Source organism: Acomys minous (genome assembly GCF_964271855.1).
Source record: "Acomys minous genome assembly, chromosome: 10".
Taxonomy (NCBI): domain Eukaryota; kingdom Metazoa; phylum Chordata; class Mammalia; order Rodentia; family Muridae; genus Acomys; species Acomys minous.
Window position 1 is genome coordinate 49355730 of NC_140491.1, and position 27629 is coordinate 49383358.

The 27629-nt window shown below is 51.1% G+C and overlaps 3 protein-coding genes across 3 annotated transcripts; 2 read left to right on the plus strand and 1 right to left on the minus strand.

Moving 5' to 3' along the window:
- Positions 1-814: 814 nt before the first annotated feature.
- On the plus strand, positions 815-8858 carry SLC35E4 (solute carrier family 35 member E4). The gene is made up of 2 exons (XM_084798788.1): positions 815-3320; positions 7922-8858. The coding sequence occupies exons 1-2, from the start codon at positions 2702-2704 to the stop codon at positions 8371-8373; spliced, it is 1071 nt and encodes a 356-aa protein (XP_084654914.1). The 5' UTR covers positions 815-2701; the 3' UTR covers positions 8374-8858.
- Positions 8859-13588: 4730 nt separating this feature from the next.
- Positions 13589-17387, minus strand: DUSP18 (dual specificity phosphatase 18). The gene is made up of 2 exons (XM_084798789.1): positions 17031-17387; positions 13589-14565 (listed from the first exon to the last, which is right to left on the minus strand). The coding sequence occupies exon 2, from the start codon at positions 14493-14495 to the stop codon at positions 13929-13931; it is 567 nt and encodes a 188-aa protein (XP_084654915.1). The 5' UTR covers positions 14496-14565; positions 17031-17387; the 3' UTR covers positions 13589-13928.
- Positions 17388-17428: 41 nt separating this feature from the next.
- On the plus strand, positions 17429-26947 carry LOC311607171 (uncharacterized protein C5orf52 homolog). Its single transcript, XM_084798790.1, has 3 exons — positions 17429-17771; positions 22396-22504; positions 24350-26947. Exons 1-3 carry the CDS (start codon positions 17566-17568, stop codon positions 24497-24499), a joined length of 465 nt encoding a protein of 154 aa, XP_084654916.1. The 5' UTR covers positions 17429-17565; the 3' UTR covers positions 24500-26947.
- Positions 26948-27629: the final 682 nt, after the last annotated feature.

Genomic DNA, 27629 nt, shown 5'->3' on the forward strand with positions numbered 1-27629 from the left:
CCCCCCAGGTCCCTCTTACTTTCTGAGCTTATGCCCTAAAGCAGGTGTCTAGTCTGGCACTTCAGCAGGGGGCAAGAAGACAGTCATATTTGGTGCAGCGCCCCCCCCCCCGCCCTTTTCAGGTCTGAGGGACCAGGCTGTGGGCCATCTATGCCAGCAGCTCTTCTCCCTGCCTGGCTTCTCACTCAGAGCGCTGCGTGGTGCTCTGGTTTATGGTGTTTGTGACAGATCTCATAAGTCACATACAGGACCTGAGAGCTCAAGTAAGGAGTGACTCCGGTCAAGCTTGAAGCCATAAGACAAACAGCCCGTACCTCAACATCTGTGGCAGTTGCTGGGACCAGCTTCACAGAGAACTGGGCCCCTCAAAGCACAGGCTGTTATGAGATTTTTATTTTGTTTATTTTTGGTTTTTCGAGACACGGTCTCTTTGTGTATCCTTGGCTGTCTCGGACTCATTTTGTAGACCAGGCTGGCCTCGAACTCACTGCGATCCGCCTGCCTCTGCCTCCCGAGTGCTGGGATTAAAGACAGGCGCCACCACCTCCTTGCTCTGTTCTGAGATTTTTAAATGGTCCCCAAGGAATGTAAAAGAGCCCTCCACTGTGCCCCCTTGAACCTGGGCCTCCTCTTCCCCGCATGCAAACACCCTCCTACTGAGTGGCGCTCCGCTCCATCTGTGATGTTGAGACAGGTTGAAATGGGCTTGAGAAGTGGGCAGTGACCTATGCCTGTAGCCTCAGCACTCTCATACAAATACACACACCACAAATAATCAAAAAAATTTAATTGGAAGTAATACTTTTTAATTGAAAGCAGCTTAGTGGGTAATGGATTCAAAATCCCAGAGGAGCATAGTTCACAGGAAGCCTAGATTCCTCCTCTTAAAAAAAATTGTGTGTGTGTGTGTGTGCGCGTCTGACTCAGTTTCCCTCCCATAACTCTTGAAAAAACTAAATGCCTCAGTTTTTGGTCCTCTCCCGGGAAGTCCCCTATCTATACTCCCTGTCCTTTAACTTGGGTTACTCAGCAGCGATCTACGGGCTCCCGCAGGAGTCATACTCATAGGACGCAAGTGTGACAAAGTAGATTCTTGGTTCATCCTGGACTCAGGGCTCCGGTGAGGCTGGCTTATTTTCACCTGAATTTGATTGCGAAGGGATTTGGAACGCTAGCAGCCGTGCGGGGTGATGACCACCAGAGGGCGCTGCGGGCTGAGCTACCCAGTCGCGCTTTGCTATCTGGTTTCTCTAGGCGGGTTGTCATCCAGGACCTGTTAGTCAGACGACCGAGCCGGGTGAGGCCTGTCCAGGTGGACGTAGGCTTTCCTCAGAAACCCAATTACCGGAAAGAGCCTAGGTTCCAGAATGGGCCTTTATTCTTGCTCACCCGGAGCAAGCTGGGCTTGGAAACGGCCTCTGGGGTGCAACTGCATACCCTATTCTAAATTCAGAGAACATCTATTTTTCGGATGGGAAACTGGAGAACCATCCAGGATTCTGTCGTGTGGGGGCCTAGGAAGTCCAGCTGTGAGTGACCTCGGAGTGTCCAGGGAGCCGCACAGAGTCGGCTAGCTTGAGATGGATGCCGGCCCGCCCGCGCGGTACTCTGCTTCCCGCCTCTGTGGTTAGCCCTGGTGATTATTCATTTCCCCTTCTGCTGGCCCAGAGGGTGCGCCGCCCTGGCCTGGGAGGGGAATAAGATGAGGCAGCCTTAAGGAGTCACGTGATGCAGCTCTGCTGAATCCCAAGGTCTTAAGGAGCCCTTTGTGGTCTGAGATCAGGTGGTGTCGGTGGTCCCTCTCCAACGCCCTGCTCCTTGACGACAGCTTCGGCACAGCTCTGCGCGATACCCCAGGGTTTCCAGCACTGGATGCTGGTCTTTTAAGAGAGGCTCTTCTTGGCGCAGGACCATCCGGGTTCCCGTTGGTGGCTGGTACAGTCCAACACTGTCCACTAAGAGAGTCTGCCGGCGGCTGCGTAAGCCTTGCCGAGAGGAGCAAAGGCAGTGGGAGGGGTTAGACGTCCTTTGGGGCGGGGTCCGGGCTGAGCCTAATTTTCCGGGTGGAGCGCGGCTTCGGTAGCCGCGGGGAGGGCGGGGCCGGGAGCGGGGAGCCGCGCGGGCGCGCTGAGCAGGACTGGATCCCCGCGCCCGAAGCCGCCAGGTCCACCGCCGGAGTCGAGCCTCAGCCAGAGCAGCTGCAGCAAGGCCGAGCTCGCAGCTCCGCGTCCATCTCTATTCCGGTCACAGTCGGAGGCGAGTGTGAGGCGAGGCGACGTTGGGGGGACCGGCGGCTGGGACCTCTGCTTCTACGCCCAGAGCGTTGTCGCCTCTGCCGGCCTGGTCACAGCCTAAGCACCGAACACGCAAGACATCGGAGTCAGTCAGTGTCCTCACCCTGACAGTCTGGGGACCGAAAAGGAAAAAAGCCTAGAAGATTCCGTGTAAGAGCATCGCGTGAGCGCCGGGCGCGGAGGAGAGAGACGACTTCCCCTGGTGCGGGAGGTACTCAGGGCTTAGGAACCCTGGGAGAACACCAGCCAGTCAGGCATCTCAACAGCCAGGTCCCCGGTTCTGCCCTGAATAATCGGCTGGCTGGGATTTAACACTAGAAGCGGTGCCCCTTCCTGTCTGAGGAATCAGGACCTGGCCCAGCGAGTCCCTGGAAAGCCTTCCTCCTGCTCCAGCCCCCCTGGTGCGGATGTGCCGCTGCCCACTGGAGCGCCATGAAGGCAGGATGACCTCAGCCGAAGCAGTGGCTGTGGCTGGAAGTGCCCGGGAGCATGGCCGCCCCAGGTGGCCTCCTGACAACCGTCCGGTCTTTGGGAAGCCTGCTACCGCCAGAGTGGTTGTGGCAGCACTGGTGTGGCTGTTGGCAGGAGCCAGCATGTCAAGCCTCAACAAGTGGATCTTCACAGTGCATGGCTTTGGACGGCCCCTGCTGCTTTCAGCACTGCACATGCTGGCAGCCGCCCTGGCATGCCACTGGGGGGCCCAGAGACCCATGCCCCGCACCATCCAACGAAGAGTACTGCTGCTCAGCCTCACCTTTGGTACCTCCATGGCCTGTGGCAATGTGGGCCTGAGCACTGTACCCTTGGACCTAGCACAGCTGGCTACCACCACCACACCACTGTTCACACTGGCTTTGTCTGCCCTGCTCCTTGGCCGGAGACATCATCCCCTGCAGTTTGTTGCCATGGGCCCCCTCTGCCTAGGGGCCGCCTGCAGCCTGGCTGGAGAGCTGCGGGCACCCCCAGCTGGCTGCGGCTTCTTGCTAGTGGCCACCTGTCTTCGAGGCTTCAAGTCCGTTCAACAGAGTGAGTCCTTGGGTCTCCATCTGAGGGGTTGGAGTGGGTGGCCCAGAAGATCCTGTGAAGGGGGTAGCAGTGACCCCCCTTGACAGACATGTCTCAGGAAACTGAGTTCAAGGGCTCAAACTTAAGCCCTAAAGGCATAGTTAATAACCGTTGCCGGTGAGCTCTGTTCTATAACTTGAGAAGCCTTTTGTCCCACTGGCTCCTCCATTGAGGCAGGTACGTTATTATCCCCATTTGACAGACATGGAGGGCTCAGCTTGGGTTTTGTTCTAAATGAACAGCAGAGGCAAGATTTGAGCGAGACACTCAGACTCCATGCTGTCCAAGTTGTGTGTGTTAGGATTATGAACCCAGAAGGCCAGGAAGTGTGAACTAGGGAGGAAAGGCAGCAGCCATGCCATGAGATGCTGGGAACACAGGAGTGTGTGTTTTGTTTTGTTTTGAGGTGTTTTTTGTTTTTTTGAGACAGGGTCTCTTTCTGTACCCTTGACTGTCCTGGACTCTTGGTAGACCAGGTTGGCCTCGAACTCACAGCGATACGCCTGCCTCTACATCTGGAGTGCTGGGATTAAAGGCATGCGCCACCACACCTGGCTTGTTTGTTTGTTTGTTTATTTGTTTTGAGACAAGGTTTTTCTGTAGCTTTGGCTGTCCTGGACTTTGTAGACCAGGCTGACCTTGAACATACAGAGATCTTCCTGCCTCTGCCTCCCTGAGGCTAGGATTAAAGGTGTGTGCCACCACGCCTGGCTGGAAACAGATGTTTATCAAAGGCAGGGAAGGGTTTACCAGGAGCTACAGGTGACAAGCCTGGTGCTGGATATTGACCATCAGTTGTCACAGCAATTTCTACCTTTGGGTTCCAGGTGATGGCACATAAGAGAGTATTTTACTGGGGGTGGGGGGCAGGAGACAGGGAGGCTGTCTTGCCAGGAAGCTCAGGCTCACCTCAAACTTTTGATCCTCCTATCTCAGCCTCCCAAGTGCTACCGAAGAAAGAGGCTTATGATTGGCCCAGGGTCACATGGCTCCCAAGGACTCCAAGTCTGGTTTGTGTGGCTGGCAGCTGGCTCTGTTGGGAGTGAGCGCCGGACTCAGAGCAGAAGTCCTCCTACCTCTCCCCGCCCAGTTCCAGTATGCCTGGGGGCGGAGGCTGACTTCCTGCCTGAGCAGTTGAGGGGCTTTTGAGTCATACCTTCCCTCCCTCCACCTTAACCCAAGGGAGAACTAGGAGAGGGGAGGGTGGGGGGAGTAAGGGGTTCCCAAGGGTGCTGCAGCTGAGGAACGAAGGGAGGATTCAGCCCTGCCTGGCATCTCCCATCTCCTCAGGCCAAGAGAAGGGGGAAGGCACAGTTCTATTTTAGCCCTCAGGTTACATGAGCTGAGGCCTAAGTTCAGCCTTGAGTTGGCCCAGGGAAACCTGACCCTGTAAGGGCCAGAGACACCAGGCAGAGAAGGCCCCAGCTTCCAGCTCCACACTGCACCTGCCAGGGCCAAGTACTGTTCATACTGGGCTCTGGGCAGCTCCTGTCCGTAGGAGGGGCTATGACCAGCCAGGCATTAGGCATGGTCAGAGTGGCATGTGACTGGCATCCAGCCACCACTTGGCTTCTGTCAGCTCTCCTTCGCTTCCTCTCAAGACTCAGCTTCTTGGCCGAGTGGTGGCGCACGCCTTTAATCCCAGCACCCAGGAGGCAGAGGCAGGTGAATGCCTGTGAGTTTGAGGCCAGCCTGGTCTACATAGTGAGTCCAGGACAGTCAGGGTTACACAAAGAAACCCTGTCTCAAACCCCAGCCCCCCACCCCCCCAAAAAAGACTCAGATTCTTACACTGTTTGCTGTCCTGCTTCACCAACTGTGGGGCATTCAGAGCTACTGATCACCTCCCTGCTTCCAACCACACAGGCTGTGTGCCACGCTGGGACATCTGTGTGTCCTCGGCACCTGGCCTGGGGCCTGGCACAGAGAAGAAGATCAAATGAAATCTTTAATTGATGGTTTTGATATCATTCATGTCAGATTGGTAAACTGAGAGCATTTAGAAAGCCCACATGGGTTGGGCTGGGCATGCTGGCGCACATCTTTAATCCCAGTGCTTGGGAGGCAGAGGCAAGTGGATCTCTGAGTTCGAGGCCAGCTTGGTCTACATAGTGAGTTCCAAGACAGCTAGGGTGACACAGAAACCCTGACTCGAAAAACTAAAAAAAAAAAAAAAAAAAAAAAAGGCCAGAGGTTCCCCTGACAGAAATGGGAGCTTAGTAGAGAACGAACAGGATCCAAGACTTGGAATGGATTTTTTAAAAAAGAAGCTTCTTTTCCCTAGAGGCTCTTGGGCCAGACGCAGACTAGAGGGTACTGGTGCTAGCTCCTCCCCTGAGAGCAGATGCCATGGAAACAGGGATAAAGGTCCAGAAAGAAAGCTCAGGCAGCCACAGCCAGCCTCTTCCTTCCTATGTGGGCCAGCTGCAGGCCGCGGCAGCTATGTGGAGTGGAGCGATGCCACCCTCGTACCCAGAGAGGCAACTGTACTTGGCAAGAGAGAAGTTGTAGAGCAAGGTAGGCACTGTGGCTGTCCAGCCACAGTGGTGGCAACAGAGCAGAAAGGGACATCCTTGGATAGGACACAGGCTGTGGTGGAGCCCTGTCAGACATCAGGAGCTGAGTTGGGGGGTGGGTGACAGCTCCCGTGCTGAGTATGTACAGAGTGTATATGCTCTCCCTCCCTCATGCTATCCACAAGGAGATTGAGACAGAGAGGTCACGGTCACACGGCATGGCCCCACACAGTGGGGACAGGCTAAGAGGCTAGGGGCTTACAAATAGGCCACTGCTGAGTGCGTGTGGCAGAGGTCAAGCATGTTCACATGCTGACATAAAGGTGACTTTGAAGCAGGGATGGAGGTGCGTGCCTGCAACCCCAGTACTCTGGGAGAATTGTGAGTTCAAAGCCAGCTGGGGCTGCAACGTCAGATCCTGTCTATAGGCAGAAAAATAAAACATCTCTACAACCTGGCCCGGTGGCCCATGCCCGGAATCCCATCACTATAGAAACTGAGGTAGGAAGGTCACAGGGCTAGTGTGGGCCAGCCTGGGGTCTATAGAGTATTCTGGGCCAGCATGAGCTACTTGGAAAGCCCTTGTCTCATGGGGCTAGTGAGATGGCTCAGGGGATACAAGCATTTGCTGCATAGATGACCTGAGTCTTTAGTGCCTAAGCTGTGGGCAGCTCCTCAGGTACTATGCTTGGAGAGTTGGAAGCATTCTATTCTGATTATCTGTTCATTTGACTGGAGAGTGTTGCCTAGAGAACCAAGGCCAAACAGCAGAATGAACCGAGGGGAATACATACCTTTTTGTTTGTTTGTTTTTGGGATTTTGAGAGAGGGTTCCTCTGTGTACCAGCCCTGGCTGTCCTGGACTCGCTTTGTAGACCAGGCTGGCCTCAAACTCAGAGATCCACCTGCCTCTGCCTGCTGCCCTCCCCCTGCCCCCCTACTGAGTACTGGGACGCACCACCATACCCAGCTTCCATTTCCTGTTCTCAGCACAGGCACTGAGTAAGCTCTGTGGGGCTCTCTGCAAAGTGTCAGGAAACACAACAATCTAGGGGCCCAGGACCTTACCAGCATCAATTGTTACGTCTCCTTTACTCAGACATGGAGAAGGCTCTGAACTGGTCTCTGCCCTTGGGAGCACACTGCTATTTCACCAGGCTGGGGTGGCCTTTGGTGGTGGTGGCCATGCACTTTTGTGAGTCAGTGTGTAAAGCAGGTACGGACATAGGAACATAACAGCCATGCTTGTACAGGCAGCCGGACCCCCTCTTTCCTTGAAAACCTGCAAGGCTTTCTTTTAATCCTGCATTCATCTTGACAAGCCCCACTGTTGGTAGTCAAGAAAGAAAAGATATGGCGGTTGTCAAGCAGACACTGTGGTGTACACCTGTAATGCCAGCTTTTGGGGGTGGATGTCAAGCCAGTAGGGCGGGCAAGAGGATGAGGAGTTCGAGGCAAGCCTCAGCAACCACGGAGAGGTCAAACAACGCGCCCCCCTGCCCCCCCCAACACACATGAGAACTTGTCTCCAAAAACAAAAGCAAACAAAACCCCTGATTCTCCATCAACACTGAGTGACTGCCAAGAGCCAACAATGACTGTCTTGTTAGCTCTCTGCCATGCCCCTGGTCATAAGTGAATAAGGTGAAGATTGCTCTCACTATTGTCACTGAAAATTCTTTTCTTAAGCATCTTTCCTTCTTCCTGCTCCTCTGCATACTCTTCTTCCCTCCCACCTTAGCACTGAGAGGCGCTAGAGCTGGGCCCTCTGCTGCCCTGTCCGCAGCTACCTGGCTGGCGCTGCTGGGATGAGCCTGTTCTTTGCATTCCAGGCGTTGCTATAAATTGCCCTTGTAACAGCATTTCATTCATACTTTACCCGACTCTATAAGGGAGGAGTGGCCATGGGTCACAAGCCCAGGTGGCCTGACTCCTCCTCCATCCTGCTCAGAGTCAGGCTTCCATGAGGATGGGTGGGCTGCACAGGGCTGGCTCGGTGAGTGCCGTCTCTGTAGCAGGTGATGACCATCACTGTCCTGGTTGCAGGTGCTCTGCTGCAGGAAGCGAGGCTGGACGCCGTGACTCTGCTGTATGCCACCTCTCTGCCCAGCCTCTGCCTGCTGGCAGGAGCAGCTCTGGTGCTGGAGGCTGGCACGGCCCCGCCGCTGCCTCCCACCGACTCTCGCCTCTGGGCCTGTGTCCTGCTCAGCTGTTTCTTGTCGGTGGTCTACAACCTGGCCAGCTTCTCCTTGCTGGCACTCACATCTGCACTCACCGTCCATGTACTAGGCAACCTCACCGTTGTGGGCAACCTCATCCTGTCGCGGCTCCTGTTCGGCAGTCACCTCAGCGCCCTCAGCTACTTCGGCATTGCACTCACCCTTTCAGGAATGTTTCTTTATCACAACTGTGAGTTTGTGGCCTCCTGGGCTACCCGCCGTGGGTTGTGGAACCGAGACCAGCCTGGCAAAGGTCTTGAGATTGAGGGGAGCTCATGAGCCGTACCTGGATAGCCCCAGCCTGGATCTGAATGGCCATGAGGATTGTAGAGAGACACCATGTCTCCCAGGCCAGGGAAAGGAGGTGCCTTCTGGAAGGGCTGCCTGGGAGGAGGCTAGGTCAGGGACCTCCTCCTGCCTCTACCTGCCTCACCTGTTACAGCAAAGCCTGCCACTGGATGGTGGGTCCAAGTCTGACATGTGTGCTTGTCAGATGAGTCATTATGACTAGTGTTAAAACTACTACAATGAAGCTTGCTGGGCAAACTTAGGAAACCTCAACGGGTTATGATGAAGACAATGCCCTTCCTGTGGAGGGGGAGGGGAAGGCCACGAGGGACCCGACAGGCCTCTTCATCGCCGGGCTCCCCTAAAGATGGGGTAGACTGTGCCAACTTCAGGTGGCTGCTTCAGCCTCACTTTGGTTCCTCCTCCCCCAGATTTGGGTCTTCCATCCTCAAATAAACTATTTTTTTTTTCTTGGACACCTGTCATTCCTTGGGGCTACAGCCAAGGGAACATGAAAGGGAGTGGCTGGCTACCACACAGCTCTCCCTAACCCCCCATCCTGTGTTGGCCTCCAGCCTAGCACTGTTCTCCACAGTGCCCATCCACTGGCCGGCCTCAGGATGGTGACAGTGGTCCCCGCCCTGCCCTGGTCTGCCTGTGCTTCTTCCATGCATTCTTCTCTTGTTGAGGACTCCCTAAAACACATGCTCCAGATCTGAGGACAAAGCTGGGGCTTCCTGAAGTGCACCCCAAAGTCATTCAGCATCCGTGCCAGACTCCTCTTGGGCCCCAGTCCCACTGAGCACAATGCCAGCACACCCACCAGAGCCATCGCTTGTTAGGTCCCTTTTCCTAAATACCCTCTTCCCTTCTGGAAAAGAAAGACACCAGCATGTTACTCTCTCTTCAAGGAGGGCCTGATGAGAGATGGGGGGGGGGCTGGGTCCAGGGTTGTGGGTACACAGGGTCAGTCCCAAGGGCAGCTTCACAGAGGAGCCAGGCACTAAGGAAGCATCCAAGGCTAGCCCAGGGCCCTAGGGAGCAGGCCTTTCATGCTATGAACCCAGGGCAAGATCTCTACCTTAGAGCTAGCCCAGAACTCCCCAACTGCCCAGGCCCAGCTTTGTCTGTCCCACCCCTACTCAGCCCTTGTGATAGACAGCTAAGTTCCTATACCTATTAAAAACAAGTAAGAACTTAGCCTGGGACCTAACCTTGTTTTGTCAACCTAACCGTATGTAGCTGAGGGTGACTTTGAACTCTTGATCCTCCTGCTTCTACAATAATGGGTTCACATAGCCATAATTCAGGAACTCCTGTGCTGGGGCATATAGAGGGTAGCCTGAGGCTGGGTAGGAGAGGGAGAGGTGGCAGATGCCAAGGGGAACAGGCAGGCACAGGGTTTCCTAGCCTCAGCCTTCACCCAGGCTGGCCTTATAAGAGGGTGTCGCTGAGTCATGGCCACCCACCTCTCTATGACTCAGGGGTGCCACTGGCTGGGTCTGCCCCGCCCTGTGCGGCCTGCCCATCTCTGGAGTCCACTCTCGGGCAGACCAGCTGCAGAAAGCTTGGGCCTCACACGTTTCTATTTGCAGCAGGACCCTAGGCCACTCTTGCCTGGCCCCGTCGTGACACTGGGCCTGAGGATCACTGGATAGCTAGTAGATAGAATCCACCTGCAAGGTCTGTCCCTCTGGGGCTCGGTCGCCTTGTGCAGGTGGCCTCACCTTTCTGAGGCTTCATCTTTGATCTTTGTATTGTGTCATTGCTAGTTTGCCCAGGATAGCCTACGCTGCTTTGCTGGGAAAGCTCTTCTCTCCCCTCAGCACTGCCCGCCTGCCACACCAAGTCTGAAACAGCAGGTGAACATGACCTTTCTGCAGGGGGCCCTAGTCCCACTCTGCCTGAGCGCTGACTGGCTTTTCTGTTTCCTCACCAGACCAGGCTCCCAGACCACTGACTTCAGGGTTGGCATAGGGTGTGTGTGTGGCAGGAAGCCAGTGAAAGACCTCTACTGATGATGGAAACAGTCCTATACTGGCTATGGTCTTCTTACACAAGCATTTTGTGTGGTTTCTATCTTAACTAAACCCTCATACACTTGGCCTTAACGTTCGTAGTCTGGAGTACAACAGCAAACTAGCACAAATAACTTTCCTCATTTTTCACAATGTCACGGATTTCTTACAAGTCTTGATTTTAACCAGCAGTGTTCAAGTCTTATTTTTTGAGACAGGGTTTCTCTGTGTAGCCTTGGCTATCCTGGACTCACTTTGTAGACCAGGCTGGCCTTGAACTCACAGAGATCTGCCTGCCTCTGCCTCCTCAGGGCTGGGATGACAGGCTTAGTGCTTTCCCCTTCTCACTTAAAGCAAGCACTTTAAAGCTTCTGCTTGGCCTATCCAAAAGGAAAAAGTTGACTCTGCTGTTCTTGTGTCTGGGTGTTGGTGTTAAGTAAGATGTGTTACCTACACACAAGCATGGTGACACATCTGATAACCATAAGACAGACACCTACTGTGTGACTGTGGGGTAGCTTACACTGTGAAGATACGCTGGAGATGACTGAATGACCTAGGCAAGCGGGAGGGGAACAGGTGTGGTATTGCCCCGTTAGGCACAATGGCACAAGACTTACAGCCCAGGAATTTGTGGAATTCACCATTGGATATTTTCAGGCTGTAGCTGACAGTCTGTCACAAACTCCCTGACAAAGGCAGTTTTTATGGACAAAAGGTTGCCTTGGTTCAGGGTTTGAAGTTACAGGCTGTCATGCCAGGGTAAGTGCAGGGGCCTGAAATAGCTGGTCACATCCAATCCACAGCCAGGGATCAGATGGCTCCCTGCGCTCAAGTCAGTTTCTCCTTTTTACAGCAGTGCAGGTCCCAAGCCCAGGGAATGGTGCTGCCCAGGGTGGGCAGATCCTCCCACGTCTCTGAACCAATGACGTAGTGAGCTGCAGGCAAAGGCTGAGGCCGGACCTGGGCAATGCAGGCTGACAATCAGCACTGCCCTCCACAAAGATCAGTATCAGCAAAGAGCGGAAAGTGAAAATGGGGGCAGAGGGGCGCTTCCGCACCCGTGAGACGCAGGAGCTCTGGGGTCAGAACTGGGTTTGAGTCATGGTCCTGGCATGCTGTGACCTGGATAGGGCCTTCTGTCCCCATGCCTCCCTGCTGTAAATGGGGCAGCCGTGAAACCTGACTCTCTGTAACTCTGGGAGCCTCACAAGTGTCCCCAGTCAGGGTCACATAGTCACAGAGGCTACAGAGTTCCTCCCCTGAGCAACTTGGCTTTCCTCTTTGGCCACTTGCACACTGGCAGCCCCAGGGCGTGCTCTTGCTGGGCAGAACAATGGGTAATCCTGGTCCCCAGGCTCCTTGCCAGGCCTTGGGGAGGGCAGGAAGCTGGAGCTGTGCTGGGCATCCTGCCATTGTGGACTTCAGGCAAAGCCTTGTCTCAGCCTAGCTACCAGGGGGTCCCCTCCCACCCTGCCCTGGTCCCCTTGGCTGGTCATTCTAGAAGGCCAGGGCAAACAAGGACTCCTTTTTGTCAGTGCTGGGGATTGAACCCAAGGGTCTTGTACATGTTAGGCAACTTCTCACTCTAGCTCTAAAAGACTGCTTGGGATTGGAGATATGTTTCCATTGGTAGAATGCACAAAATACTAGACACTAAGTTCCACCCGCCAGTAATTCAAACACTCAGAAGGTAGAGGCAGGAGATTCAGAAATTCAGTCATGTTCAGCTACACAGTGATTTTGAGGCTAGCCTAGGCTACATGGGAACAAAGCCTAAACCAAACCAACAGTAACAATAAAACCTTTTGTTTTTGTTTTTTGTTTTTTGAGACAAGGCTTCTGTGTAGCCTTGGTTGTCCTAGATTCACTTTGTAGACCAGATGGCCTTGAACCCACAGCCATCTGCCTGCTTCTGCCTCCTGAGGGCTGGGATTAAAGGCGTGTGCCACCACTTCTGGCACCAGTCCACTTTGTTGAGTAATTAGACCTTCGGTTTAAGCCTCAGGAGGAAATTCTGGAGGAGCTAAGCTATGGCTGAGGTCTGGAAGACAATGGTGAACGAGCTAGGGGAAAGTAGAGTAATAGATTGTTTACAAATTTTGCAAGTTTGCATGGTGACACACACCTTTAATCCCAGCATTTGGGAGGCAGAAGCAAGTGAATCTCTGAGTTGGAGGCCAGCCTGGTCTACAGAGCGAGTTCTAGGACAGCCAGGGCTACACAGAGAGACCCTGCCCCCCCAGCCCCACCCCCCGAAAAAAAATCTGGAAGTTCAGTATTTTGGATTAGTTTTTGCACTAGGCCTTAATATGTCAGATTACAAATAAAACTGCTAAAGTTCAACTCACAAACCAAAACTTATTACCTTAATAGAGATCAAGGCAGGCGGCTGGAGAGCTGGCTCAGTGGTTAAGAGCACTGCACAACTGTCTGTAACTTCAGTTCTAAAGGAGCTGACATTCTCACACTGAAGCACATAATCAAACTAAGCACTGATCTTAGTGGGCACGGTGGCACACACTTGTGAGCCCAGCATTCCTAAAGTATAGGAGCGGGGCTGGAGCTCAAGGCACAGCCTGGGCTACATGGGAACCCCATCTTAAACAAAGGCTCTTGAGCAGCCCTGAATTTCAGGGCCTACCAGAGCCAACTCACTTGCGGACCTCTGACCTAGTATCTCCTGACCAGCCAGCCCCCTTGCACCCCGGATCTCACAGTCTGCAATTTCGCATTAGATCTCATGTCACGGCTCCTAGGTTGCCAAGTGGGGCAGCCTGAAAAAGGCCTTTTGGATGAGGCCTAGCAAAGATTAAGCTCTCTCTCCTCTCTCACGGAGGCTTCTGAGCACACGTGTAAACAGAGGGCTGTGTGCAGTATGCTGATGACTGATGATTTGGGCTCCACTATGACCCAAGCGCTGTGTAAATCTGATTTGAGAACCAGAGTTGGGCCATGCGGGGAAAGTAGCAGTGGCTTGTTGGAGCACGGCTTGAAGGCCCCTAGTCTCGTAGGCTGGCACTTACTGTGAGACACTGGAGAGCACCAGGATGTTTAAGGCTCTGCCTCTGAATGAACTGGGCTGTAGGATGCCAGGTTTGTCATATGTATTGGCCCGGCACCATTTTCTTCCTCCACACTCTAGGCAGCAGGGACCTACCTCTCACAGAAAAGTTACCTTCACCATATTATAAGAAACACATTTAATATCTAAAAACACACAGGACAGTAATTTGGGTTTGTCTGTGAGACAGGGGCTCACTTACGTAGCCCAGGCTGGCCCTCAAACTCACTTTGCTACCTTCCTGTTTCAGCCATCTGAGGATACAGGCATGTACCACCAAACCTGGCTGGGCTATGAGGTTAAAAATTATGGCACCTCGCTTTCTTTGCCCTTATAAAAAGCACCATTTGATGAGCTCTGGTAGCAACAAGTGTAGAATGTTCGAGTTTAGGCCTTGGTGTACTGTTAATGCCAGAGCTGTATGGCTGACCCCAACTCGGAGGAGGAGGGGCTGCTAGGTTGGCTTACAATGGAATCATCAATCGGGTCTCCTTCTCATAGATGTCGGGGATCAGTCCCACTGGGGAGTTAATCATGTGCATTGTATTCTTGCCAAACAGCCGGAACTCATAATGGATGAGCTGCTCCCAAAAGCCACTGTTGGGCCTGATGATGGGCCGGCATGATTTGGTCCAAGTGTGAGCATCCAGAAGGGACATGGCGTGGTACTTCATGAGGTAGGCGAGGCACAGGGCAGCTGAGCGGCTCACGCCAGCGGCACAGTGCAGCAGTGTGCGGCCCTGCTTCATCTCCACCGAATGGATGTGGTCGGCGATGGGGTCGAAGAAATCACAGAGACGTGCGACGGGCGCGTCCACCACGGGCACCTGCACGTACTGGATGTCCTCGTAGAAGGTGTTCGTCACCTCTACTGAGACATTGATGACCGTGGTGATCTGATGGCTGGACAGTAGGAACTTGTTGTTGGCAGCCACACCATTGCTGATAAACAGGCTCTTGGTGATCTGTGAGAGGCCGCTGATTGAAGGCTGTGGGAACTGCACTGGGAAGGCACCCAAAGGGGAAGTCATCAAGGTGACAGGTCAGCAGTCGGTGAGGTGTTAAACTTGCATCTTTCTGCTAGGCGGTGCCCACTGAACACTGCAGGAAGGAGGAGGAAGTTTAGAGGGTAAGAACTCAGAAGACTTCTGGGAATTGGACGGCTGGGCCCCTAAGGCTAGCCACGGCAGTCCCTCTGACCCTCACTGCAGAAGCACAGCCAGCGCTCATTAGTTGCACTAACATCACTATGCCAAAGTGTTACCTGAGTGTTCGGGGGTCTTTTCACACAGAAAACATTGGGAATAAGAATAGTTAGCCACCAGAGGGATATAGGAAAGACTTTAAAGGGACTTCAGCTAGCAAGGGGAAGGGGTCAGCCATGGCCTGAGAGACCATGAACAAAGAGAGAGGTGGACAGGCCTTGCGTTTACTGGGGTGGGTTTAGGAGAAAGAGGGTGCTTAGGAGCTGAGAGGAGGCAGCTGCTGGATGTGTTCCAAGTGTGTTAAGTCAAACTGGACCCAAAGGTCACAAGAGGGAAGATGACATGGCAAGACCTCCCATCTTCTAATAACTAGTCAGCGGGGCTAGCTGGTGTCAGCAAAAGAGGGTGTCGGTCCCTGAAGAGTGTGTACATGCAACTGGTGTCATCCACAGTAAAGCCTGTGGGAACCTCATCACCTATTTGCTCAGCTGTGTGACTTCCAACATCAGTGACTTTTGCTTGGTTGGGGTTTTTGTTTGTTTTTGAGACAGGGTTTCTCTGTGTAGCCTCGACTGTCCTAGACTTGCTTTGTAGACCAGGCTGGCCTCCAACTCACAGTGATCCTCCTGCCTCTGCCTCCCAAGTGCTGGGATTAAAGGTGGGCACCACCGTCTGGCTTTTTTGTTTGTTTGTTTGTTTTGTTTTGTTTTTTGAGACAGAGTTTCTCTGTGTAGCCTTGGCTGTCCTGGACTCACTCTGTAGACTAGGCTAGCCTCAGAGATTCCCCTGCCTCTGCCTCCTGAGTGCTGGGATTAAAGGCATGCGCACCACTGCCTAGCTACATTAACAACTTCTAAGTAGACCAGAGCAAGTGAAAATGGAAGCCTGGTGATGTCACCTGAAATACCAGCATTCAGGAGGCAGAGGAGGAAGGTGGAGGGACCCAGATACCTGGGCCTTGTTTCATTGACCCCTTCCCCCAGTAAAGAGCCAGGGAAACAAATGACAAGGTGTTTTTATTGTTGGTTTTTGGCACTGACACAAAGCTGCTTATCTTTGAGAAATTGGGATTTTCCAAGTAGGCCAGTTTCAGCAAGCATAAGGACATTGCCTGTTTTAATCCTCTCATAACAAAAGGTCATTTAAAGTAACCTCACAGAACTGGCCATGGTGGTGCACACCTGTAATCCCAGCACTCAGGAGGCAGAGGCAGGCAGATTTCTGTGGGAGGCCAGCCTGGTCTACAAAGTGAGTCCAGGACAGCCAAGGCTACACAGAGAAACTCTGTCTCGAGAAAACCAACCAACCAACAACAACAAATAAAGAAATAATTTAAAAAAATAAAGAAACATCAGGCTCGTCAGTTATTTTTCTACTGTTCTGTCTCCCAGTTCCTGCCTTCCAAGGACTGTGACTTTGAAGTGACTGCTGTTTTAGTTTCTGCTCTCTTCAGTCCTTTTCTATCCACAAACCACAGATCATGTCTGCCCGCCCAATGGAACATTCTACTGTACAGAATGAAATGTGCAATTTTAGAATATTAAATAAAGACAACAAACTGTTGATCAACAGGAGCAACACACCTACCTTAAAAAGTGTTTGTAGGAAAGTTAAGATACAAAGCCTGGTGAGAATAACAAAGAAAGGCATTTATAGCTGGGCGTGGTGGCACATGACTTTAGTGAGGCAGAGGCAGGTGGATGTTCCAGGCCAGCCTGGTCTACAAATGAGTCTAGGACAGCCAAGGTTACACAGAGAAACCCTGTCTCAACCCCCCCAAAACAAAACAAACAAGCAAAAAACAAAACAAAAAAACCAACCCAAAAAACCTAAAAGAAAGGCATTTGTTTCAGGTTGGGTATAGAATTGCAAAGAAGGTTTGAGGCAATTGCAGACAGCAGGGGCTTGGGAGAGCAGACCCGGAAGCTGAGGCATGAGGATGCCGGAGTTCCAGACCTGCCTAAACTACTGAAACTCTTTCAAAGACAATCAAACCAAACCGCAACAAAAGAACAAACCCGATAAAATTCCTCACAAAAGTCTGAACAGTTTGGATTGATGAGGAGGAGAAAGAGAAAGAAAACTTGGTCACTTTGCAGCCAACAAGGCCTTTGGCCTCTAGTTAATTTGTCACCCGCGGAAAGTAAGACTCGAGGAAAAAGTTTTGTTCATTGTCTGACAGCAAGTTCTGAAGTCTGTTATTTATGGTGGACTAGACTTTCCGGAGAAAGCTGACAAACCTAGTAGGTGGGGCGTTTGGTAAATTCTGGGTTATAAACGTGGAACAGAGTCCACAAGTTGATGATGGGTGGGAGGTGCCACTTCAAGCCTTACGTGGTGACAAGACTCGGACGATCTTACCTCTTCCCGGTGGTACCCCGGGAATCTTTCAGGAAGCAAAGGCAGGGCGGAGCCGCAGGCGAAGGTCTCCACGAAAGGGAGGGTCGGTCATAATCCCGGATCTCGGTAGCAACGGCTTCTCCTCGCGCAACAAAGAGCAGTTCTGGGCCTAGGGGGAAGCCGTAGCTTGCTCTACACCCGGACGCAGCCTCGTAGGACTCGCGCAGTTACCAGACTCTCGGAAAAGCCCGGCGGGGTGCGGCAGAGCCTCTCTGCCCGTCTCCCCGGAGACGCTCCGAGCAGCATCTCTCCACAACAGCTGAAAGGACCACCGCTACGCCCGCCGTCTTCAGGCCCGCCGCTCGTCTCCTAGGCAACGCGGCTACCCCAGCGTCACAACGAGCTTCAAAAGACGGTCACGCGGTCCGCCGCCTGCAGGTCCCGCCCCCTTGCTCGTCTCCCGGGCAACGCGCGGAGCTCCGCCTTTGACTTCAGTGTAGCTAGGTAGTCGCTGCCACGCGCCCTCCCTCCGTCCGTTCCCGGGGCGTTCTCCCGCATGTCAGATCCCTCCACACAGCCCAAAAGACCTTCCGTTAAATGGGACCTGGGCTCGGATTACGAGGACGTTCCTGGGGAGACCACCGGCTCTGGCACGGACTTCCGGCGCGAGAGACTTGATAGCCAGCCGGATGTTGGCTCCCGCTTGGCACCGCAGATCTTCTTCCTGCGGCCGCGGCCCCCAATCCAGAAGCTGTTGTTCAGGTGTGGCACCAGTGCACCGAGCAGTGGGCCATCCAGGGACCCCTGAGGGCATCAGAGCTTTCCGACCCACGTTTTGCCCAAGCCGCGTCCCCCACCCCACCTCCGTCCATTCTTGTTTCTCAGATCCCAGGAATGTCGGCATTCTTTAGACCCTGGCCAACATGTAAGACCCTCAGAAGCTCCGATTCTGGGCTGAAGAAGCCGCAGTAGCGTTTCCAGCCCTACGAATGAATCCCGGCCCTGGCTTACTAAAAGTTTGACGTTTGGGTCTCAAGTCCAAATTTACTTGACAGTCAGTCTTCAAGTTTTCCATTCTCCAGTGGTCTCAAAAAAAAATCCTTAAATTCCCCACTGTGTGGCTCCAATCCTACCCCCCACTTCCTCAACCCCTCTCCCAACGTTCCTACAGGCGTCTTATTATGTAAAAGCAATTTGTTTTTTTTTTTTAACCCATTATTTACTACTTGAAAGGTAATATTTTAGCATCTTTCTTATTTCCAATATTGACAAATTTGGTGCACCATTGAGTAAAGAGGGTCTTTAAATATCTAGGTTTTTTTTAATCGTTGAAAATAGGATTTAGACTTGTGTGTGAATTCCTGACTTTTTAAACCATCAGCACCTGGGTATGTTGAGTGCTTCCTACAAAAAATCCAGAAAATGGAAGTAGGAGGCTTGGGGTGTGTATTTCTTTGTGTAAGTGTATAAATGTAAGCACACCTAGAAGACAGTTGTTACATACTTACATACTGATAGAAAACTAACTGGAAAACATTTTCTAATTCTTCTATAGGTTTTTTGTTTGTTTGTTTGTTTTCTTCTTAAACTGGGCATGCTGCCACATGCTTGTAATCCCAGCATTCCAGTGCTGGGGGGAGGTGGATCCGGAATTCCAGATCACCCTCAGTTTAAGGGAGTTCTAGGCCAGCCTGGCTGGATGCATGAGACTCCCCCCCCCCCCCCCACACACAGAGAGAGAGAGAGAGAGAGAGAGAGAGAGAGAGAGAGAGAGAATATGAATAGTGTATTTTATGATATCTTATTGTTGTTTGAGACAAGGCTTCTTTGTGTAATAGCCCTCCCTACCTGTCCTAGAATCACTTTCTGGACTAGGCTGGCCTCGAACTCACATTGATCCGCCTGCCACTGCCTCCCAAGTGCTGGGATTAAAAGCGTGCACCACCAAACCCGACTGTTATATTTTTAAAGAGCATGCAGCATTGTTTAATAATCTGCCCTTTTTCCTCTATCTAGTTATTATACCAAGATATTCATACTTAATCACATGTATTTTACCTGATGATATAGCACAATTATCCATCTGCTTCCTCTTTAGACATTTGGCCTCCAAGTTTTAGCATGAATGAGCAATTGCTTTTTTTTTTGCAGATTTTATTTATTTATTGTATGAATGCTCTATCTGCATGTACACCTGTATGCCAGAAGAAGGCATCAGATCACATTACAGATGGTTGTGAGCCACCATGTGGTTGCTGGGAATTGAACTCAGGACCTCTAGAAGTGCAGTCAGCGCTCTTAACCCCTGAGCCATCTCTCCAGCCCCTGAGCAATCATTTTTTAATGGGAAAAACCATTTCAAAACACTTCATTAAGTTATCAAAAAAAGTAATTAAGTTATTAAAATAATAAAAACAGTGGCCGGGCATGGTGGCACACTCCTTTAATCGGGAGACAGAGGCAGGCAGATTGCTGTGAGTTCGAGGCTAGCCTGGTCTACAAAAGCAAGTATAGGACAGCCAAGGCTATACAGAGAAACCCTGTCTCGAAAAACAAATAAACAAATAAAAACAATGGCTAGCAACATCCTTTGCTGCTGTTTATTTGTTGAGACATGTGTACCAGGTTGGCTTAAATTCACAATGTAACTAAGAATGGCTTTGAACTTCTGCTCAAACACTGGATGTGGTGGCACATGCCTTTAATCCCAGCACTCCGGAGGCAGAGGCAGGCGGATCACTGTGAGTTCTAGGCCAGCCTGGTCTACGAAGAGAGTCCAGGACAGCCAAGGCTGCACAGAGAGACCCTGTCTCAAAAAACCCCACAAAACTTCTGTTCCCCTGTTCCTGCCTCCCAAGTGCTGGGGTTCTAGGTGAGTTTTTATTGGTGCTGGAGACTACCCAGGACTATGTGGGTGCTAAGCACACATCCTACCCCACTGAGCCTTGTTCCCAGTTCTCCACCCTGCTAGTGATGCTCAGTTCTTCTCACCCTTGTAAGGTGTCTCCAACCCACTGATGCCATGGGACCAGGATTCCTATGAATACCAACATCCGACACTGCACGACGTAGCAAACTTAAACAATAACTTGACTGCATGATTCCCGAGTGTGAACTTTTTGTTAGTGTTCCCCAAAGTCCTGTAACACCCCAAGCTTCCCTTACATTTAAACATTTCCCAAACTCGAACCAGGCATGGTGGCGCATGCCTTTAATCCCAGCACTCGGGAGGCAGAGGCAGGCGGATCGCTGTGAGTTTGAGGCCAGCCTGGTCTACAAATCGAGTCTAGGACAGCCAAGGTTACACAGAGAGACCCTGACTCGAAAAAAAAAAAAAATAAACATTTCCCAAACTCTTCCCTCAGACTTTTCTTATTAGCTAACCCTGGGTCTATCTAAACTTCCTAATCTCTTCCTTCCCTCCTTCCCTCCTTCCCTCCTCCCTTCCTCCCTCCCTCCCTCCCTCCCTCCCTCCCTCCCTCCCTCCCTCCCTTCCTCTCTTCCCTCCCTTCCTCCCTCCCTCCTTCCCTTTTAAGCACAGTGGACCTGAGTTCTCTGTCTTTCAGCTTCCCTGACATCCAGGCTTGCACTAACACAACCAGCTTTCCTTTTATTTTCTTCTTCTTTTTTAATGCTGTTCTGTTCCACCCCCCTCTTTCCAGATCTCCCACAGATCTAGGCTGGGAAGGAAGAACTCCCCACTTACACCTCTCTCAAAGTCATCTTTCACCTTTACCTTCCACCTTTTATCCTTCAGCCACCTCCACCTCTGCTCTCAGGCTGCACAAGCCCAGCATTGCAGGTGGAGCTCAGTGGCTGCGGAATGCTGCCCCGTGGTCCACCCCAGAGTAACAGTAACAGCAACTGTTAGGGAAAGTATCGGCCAAGGATCCCCAAGACCAAGTTCTCAGCACAAAGATTTATCTGCCCCATTGAGACAGAGGGCAGAGAATAAGAGACAAAGACAGGAAGCAGAGGGTGAGGGAGAGGGGGAAAGGAGCAACGCAGTTGGGGGCCAGGGGTCTGGAGGACAAAGGACTGCCTCTGGATAGAGAGACAGCTGTGGCACATAGGAAAATGGCAGTTTGTAAAAGTGAGAGGGAGAGTTCGAGGCCAGCCTGGTCTACAAAGCAAGTTCAGGGCATCCAAGTTAATACAGAAAAACCCTGTCTCAAAAAACCAACAACAAGCCAGGCGTGGTGGTGCATGCCTTTAATCCCAGCACTCAGGAGGCAGAGGCAGGTGGATGTAAGTTCGAGGCCAGCCTGGTCTACAAAGTGAGTCCAGGACAGCCAAGGCTACACAGAGAAACGCTGTCTTGGAACACCGCCCCCCCACCCCACCCCCCACCCCCGCAAAAAAAACCCCAACAACATCGAAAACAAAAGTACAAGGGAACCCTGTATTAGAATGAGGTGTTTAATTTTGATTGGGCATGTTAATTAGGTAGACCAAAGAGGGGTTTTGATTGTTGGACTTCAATACTTTGATAGCTGGATCTTGGTAGTCAGCCTCAGGAGGAGGATGTGGCCAAATAAGGAAATAGAACTAGGTGGGTAGCTTTAGGAATGCAATGTAATGGTTTTTAGCAAGGCAGAGGGAGTAAGGGAGGAGAGCAAGGCCTGCCAGGGCCATGCTCACCAGGTTGGAGCTAGCCAGAGTGCCTTCAATAACAGCAATAAAGTCTTGAGGACTCCTCTGGTTTTCTGTTGACACCTCTCTTGTGAACTGCTTTGGAGTTTTCTGTGCTCTCCTAGGATGACTCTGTGTTCAGGAAACAGTCTTTTACATACCTTGCCTACTGGCAAAACTTAAGAGTGGTTTCCTCACTCCTCTGTGACAGATTAAAACGGAATGAACTAAGGGCCAAGGCAAAGCTATATTATATAAACGCAGATTTATTGGGAGCAACACAGGAGGGGAAGGGGAGCAGTGCTGGCAGAGAAAAAGGAAAAGAGGAGAGGCACAGGAGAGGGAGAAGCAGAGGAGAGCGAGGGAGTGGGGGGAGAGGAAGGGCAGGGGAAACTAAAGTGTCTAGATTATATACAGAAGGGCTTCTGGGGGGGTGGGGGGAAGCTCCGCCCCTAGGTAGAGGGCAGAGGGTGTTGGCCACGCCCTGCAACAGGTAGGGACCTAACATTCTGAAATGAGAAAACTTCTCTTGAAGCCCAAGGAGGAGCTGAGCATGGTGGCGCATACCATTCATCCGAGCACTTGGGAGGCAGAGGCAGGCGGGTCTCTCTGAGTTCCAGGCCAGCCTGAGCTACAAACAAGACCCTGCCTCAGAAACAAAACAAACCCAAAGAGGTACCTTCCACCATCCCAGCACCTGGAGCCTTGAGCCGTCCCATCTCTGATCTGTCCCATCTTCCCCTCTCTACTCTAGCTTAATGAATGCCAATGACGCAAGTGTGAAGAAACTTCTACCCAGGAGCCATTTGTCTCGGGTGATTATTCGGGACAACATCAATGCACAGCGCATCTACGAGATGGAGGTAAAGTAGCCACCAGGATCCGTGCTGGAGCGTGTTAGTGGCCTGGGCATTCCACACACCTCTTATGTGTCTCCTTCCTAAGGTAGCCTGGGGTAGAAATGGAGTTCTCAGCCCTAGTGCTAATAGGGGACCATGAAAGTATTTTAGGGGAGGCCCTGTTTTTCAGTGGAAACAGATGACATGTGAGGTGGTGCCCTGCACAAGGTACGAATGACACCTGCTCTGCATAGCTAAAGAGACAGAGGAAGACCTTGCCCCTCAAAACACATTATCTCCCATGTAGAAGCTCAGACTCTATAGCTTGAATCGACATCAGCATCATTATCTGGTTAGTTTTTTTCTTTTGAAGAGTTATCCCGTTTCCAGAGGAGAGCTGAGGCCAGCAGCAGCAACCACAAACCCTCAACAAGACGCAAACCCAGCAGAGCTCCCTATATGGTCCCTGGACTACACTTCCCCATTTGATGGCCCAGGAGAAATAGGCTGGACTTAGAAATAGGCCAGTTTTGTGTGGCCTTGAGAGAGTTACACTTTCTTCTTTTGTAAAGTGGGATTTGAAACTCTGTTACCAGTTTTTGCTGAAAATCAGAAGTAGTTTAAACAAAATAGAGAGCTGGAGTTCACACACCAGGATGGGTAGGACCAGATGGCCAACACTTCCCAGCTTCCTTTGCGGCTCTTGCTATCTGCCTTTTGAAGTCTGGATCTCTTTTAGGGGTGTGTCACTTTCTACTGGGCTTAGAAATATTCAAGCATTATCTCACATCCTGATTGCATTGTAGTTGGGGAGGGGGTCACCTGCGGTTGGGTCCCCACATCCCATCCTGTAGCTGGGTCATTGTACTGATGACTGAATGTCACTGAGTGAGTAAGGCAAGGATTTGTCCTCCCAGACCTTACAGTCTTGTTAGGACAGGACAGGAGTTATGGGATGGATAAAATTAGGATTCCCTGGGATATATAGGCTGTCATAGGTAAGGTGACACATATTAGATATCATGTATAGCTATAAATCACAGATAATACTTAAACAGCACAATGATTAATAGTGACCATAGTGAGAGAATTTATGGAAGGGGAAAGACACAAGATGGAAGCCAGGCAGTGGTGACGCACGCCTTTAGTCCCAGCACTTGGAAGGCAGAGGCAGGTGGATCCATGTGAGTTGGAGATCAGCCTGGTCTGCAGAGAAACCCTGTGTCGAAAACAAAACAAAACAAAACAATAAAACAAAACAAACAAGAAATCAAAAAAACTGCAGCCTCTATTTATTATTCCCTCACAATTTTCTTTTTCTTTTTCTTTCTTTCTTTCTTTCTTTCTTTTTTTTTTTTTTTTTTTTTTTGGTTTTTCGAGACAGGGTCTCTCTGTGTAGCCTTGGCTGTCCTGGACTCACTTTGTAGACCAGGCTGGCCTCGAACTCACAGCGATCAGCCTGCTTCTGCCTCCCGAGTGCTGGGATTAAAGGCGTGTGCCACCACGCCCGGCACAATTTTCATCTATTTATTATTTATTTTGTGGTCTTGGAAGCTGAACCAAGGGCTTCACGTCTGCTAGGCCAGCTCTATTCCTGGCCCCTCGAATACCTATTTCCTTAATAATCTTCAGATTGTTAAAGTTGAAATCAGGCTCCTCAACTGCAGAGCATCAGAGGGTACCATGGAAGTCTATGTAGCCCAATGTCCACTCTTTACAAACAGGGAACTGAGGTTCTCCGTGGTCCTAGCTATTTCTTGGAATTATAGTGGGTCCAGCAGGCTCCTTGCTACTTCTGGGTCAGCAGCGTCAGATGTCTCTTGCTACAACACGGCTTGTTTATCCTCAATCCACCTCTGTTTTTATAAGATGAGAGCTTCGGACAAAACCAAGAGAAAGATGAGTGACTTGTACGACCACCTGAAAAAAAAGTTCGTGACAGACCAGCTGAGGAAGATGCTGCGCTGGAGGCGAGAGTCCCTGAGCACCCAGCAGTACTTAGACAGGGAGCGGACCTGAAGGGGCTGGACTTAGATGGCGAGCCAGACACCTTCACAAGGGCAGAATGATCTGATCTGCCCCAGGGACAACAAAACCATGCTGGTGAGAGCTGAGGAGACCCAGATCATGCGGGCCTCCGCTAGTGTAAAGCAATAAAGGGAAGGCAGCGGCTAGGATAGGAGCACAGAATGTCCTGGCTCCTGGTGTGCTTTGCTCCCCCATCCCCTCTATTCCAGTGAAAGGTCCCCACAGCCGCTGGCGCTGGGAGGGAGAGGCAGGGTCAAGCCAGTCTCCTGGGTTTGTGCAAGCATGGCTACTTCTGTGCCTGAATTTCTTTTTCTTTGCTTTTTCCTTTTTCCTCAATATCTCTCTCTCTCTCTCTCTCTCTCTCTCTCTCTCTCTCTCTCTCTCTCTCTCTCTCTCTCCCACACACACACTTCACTTCCATTCTTCCTTTCCTCCTTCCTCACTTTGGAGACGGAACTGGAGCTCCGCACATGCTCAGCACGTGCTCTCCCCGGCAGCACACGTTACTGAGCTGACACATCCGCCAGCTGAGCTGGGGCTGTTGACATCTTAGATGGAAAGGATTGAGTAATGGCCACCACGCGACATTCCAGCAGCAAGGAGGTCAGGGTGAGGCACCACCTAGCAGCTGTGTGACCTTGGAACCTCTCTGGGCCTCTGTTTCTTCATAGGAAGAAATCAGGCAGGAGAAACGTAACCTGCCTCCCGGGGCTGGCAGGTGTCAAATGCCTGGCCCAGAACTCATCCTTTCCAACTGCTGCCACAGTGGTGGTACCCAGCCTTCCTGATGTTGCTGCAAAGCATGTTGGGACCTCCTGCCTCCTGTCTGCCCCTTCCCCCTAGCCTGCTTAAATCATGTGTTTGCTTTCCTGGTTGACTTTGGGTTCTCCTGGCAGCTTCATTCTGCCAGGAGAACAGCAGCTCGGGGCTTGGGCCTAAGCCCTGACCAGATTGTATAGCCTGAGCAAGGTCTCTCTCAGATTTGATACAGGTGTCCTTTGGATGCTTCACCCAGCCCTGAGGACAGGCCACTCCTGTACCCCAGTACCCATACCTATATCAGCACCAGGTGAACAATCAGCGTAGACTTGTTTGCGCACTTTCGTCCTGATCAGGCTGTGACATTGGCATCTCTAGCCATAATATCAGGAAATGGACCTGATACTCAGTTAATAACAATTGACTTTTATTTTATCCGAGAGAATTCTGTACAATGTCTATCATATTCACCCTGATGCTTTTATATCACTTTCTTAAATGGAAAGATTATCAGAGCTAGAGAGATGGCTCAGCAGTTAAGAGCACTGACTGCTCTTCCAAAGGACCTGGGTTCAATTCCCAGCACCCACATGGCAGCTCACAACTGTCTATAAGTCCAAGATCTGACACCCTCATACAGACATACATGCAGGCAAAACTTACCAATGCACATAAAATAAAAATAAATAATTAAAAAGAAAGGGATATATTATCTTGAAGCAGAGGTCCTGGTCTTCTGGCTTTGGTTCCCTCTTCTCTGATGTCCCTGTGTTGTATTATTCATAATCACATACCCTATGGTCAGGTGATCTCTGCACTCTGACCAGCTGTGCCTTTTTATTTTACATGTCTTGCCAGCATATATGTCTGTGCACCGTGTGCGTGCCTGGTGCCTGCAGAAGCCAGAGGCAGCTTTAGTTCCTCTGAAACTGGGCTTACAGGGGGTTGGGAGCACCATGTGGGTGTTGGGAATTGAACTCAGCTCCTCTGCAAGAATAGCCAGTGCTCTTATCAGCCAAGCTACTTCAGCCATGATGATGATGATGATGATGATGATGACGACGACGACGTCTGTTTTTTTTTTTCGTTTAGTTGGTTAGTTGGTTTTGGCTTTTTGAGACAGGGTTTCTCTGTGTAACAGCCTTGGTTGTCCTGGACACTCTTTGTAGATCAGACTGGCCTTGAATTCAAAAAAATCTGCTTGCCTCTGCTGGAATTAAAGGTGTGTGCCACCACATCTAGCCCCATGACTGGTTTTATAGACAGGGTCTTATATAGATATACCTGGCCTTGAACTTGCTATGTAGCTGAGGATGGCCTTGAACTCCTGATCCTCCTGCCTCTATCTCTTGGGTGCTAGGATTATAGGTGTGTGCTAGCACACTCAGCTCTTTCTCACAGTCTCCTTTCTACTACACTCATGAGAGAAAGCATGCTGAATGTGTACCTCTTACTCTGCCTTTTAGGATGATCGTCAAATACCCTGATATTCCTGCCTTTCTTTACAACTGAATGCAATTCCATTTTACATGTGTATTTGTTTGTTTGTTTGGTTGGTTTCTCTGTGTAGCTTTGGCTGTCCTGGATTCACTTTGTAGACAAGGCTGGCTTCGAACTCATAGCGACTCACCTGCCTCTGCCTCCCAAATGCTGAGATTAAAGGTGTGCGCCACTGCCGCCACCACCACCACCACCACTGCCACCACCACCGGGCTACATGTATATTTTTAAAATCCATCTGTTGATAGACATTGAGCCTGTTTTTATTTCCTGACAATTATGAATGCTGCATCAATACATATGTATGTGTAGGTAGATCTCTGTGTCATGTTGCCTTCCTGTCTCTTGGGTAGATATTCAAGAGTGGGTAATATGTAGAGGCATTTTAATTTAAACATGGCTGCTCTGGTAAGAGATCACATCTCAAGACCTTCTAGGTCTGTGATCCAGCTGGAATACAGACACGCCTTTAGACCCAGCACTCAGGAGACAGAGGCCGGCAGATCTCTGAGTTCTAGTCGGTTCTGTTCAGGCAGTTTGCTTGAGTCAGTGAGTTGAGAGGCAGCGCATGGAGTTGAGTTCATGGAAGGCAGTTCTGTTTGTGGAATTCAGAGGCAGTCTTACTGGGAAATTTTTACAGAGACAGGTTGAAGACAGAGCAAGCTAGAGAATAAGAAGGAGCCAGAAGACTAGAACATATTGCCAAAGTTAGTTTGAGGCCAAGCAGAGCATTACAGTCAGAAGCTGAGAGAAGGCAGTTTGAATCAGTCAGCCTGGAGAAGAGTTTGAGCCAGAACAGCTGAGTTGAACCAGCCAGCCCAGAGCTCAGTAAAAACAAGTCTGAACACATTCTAGACCTAGA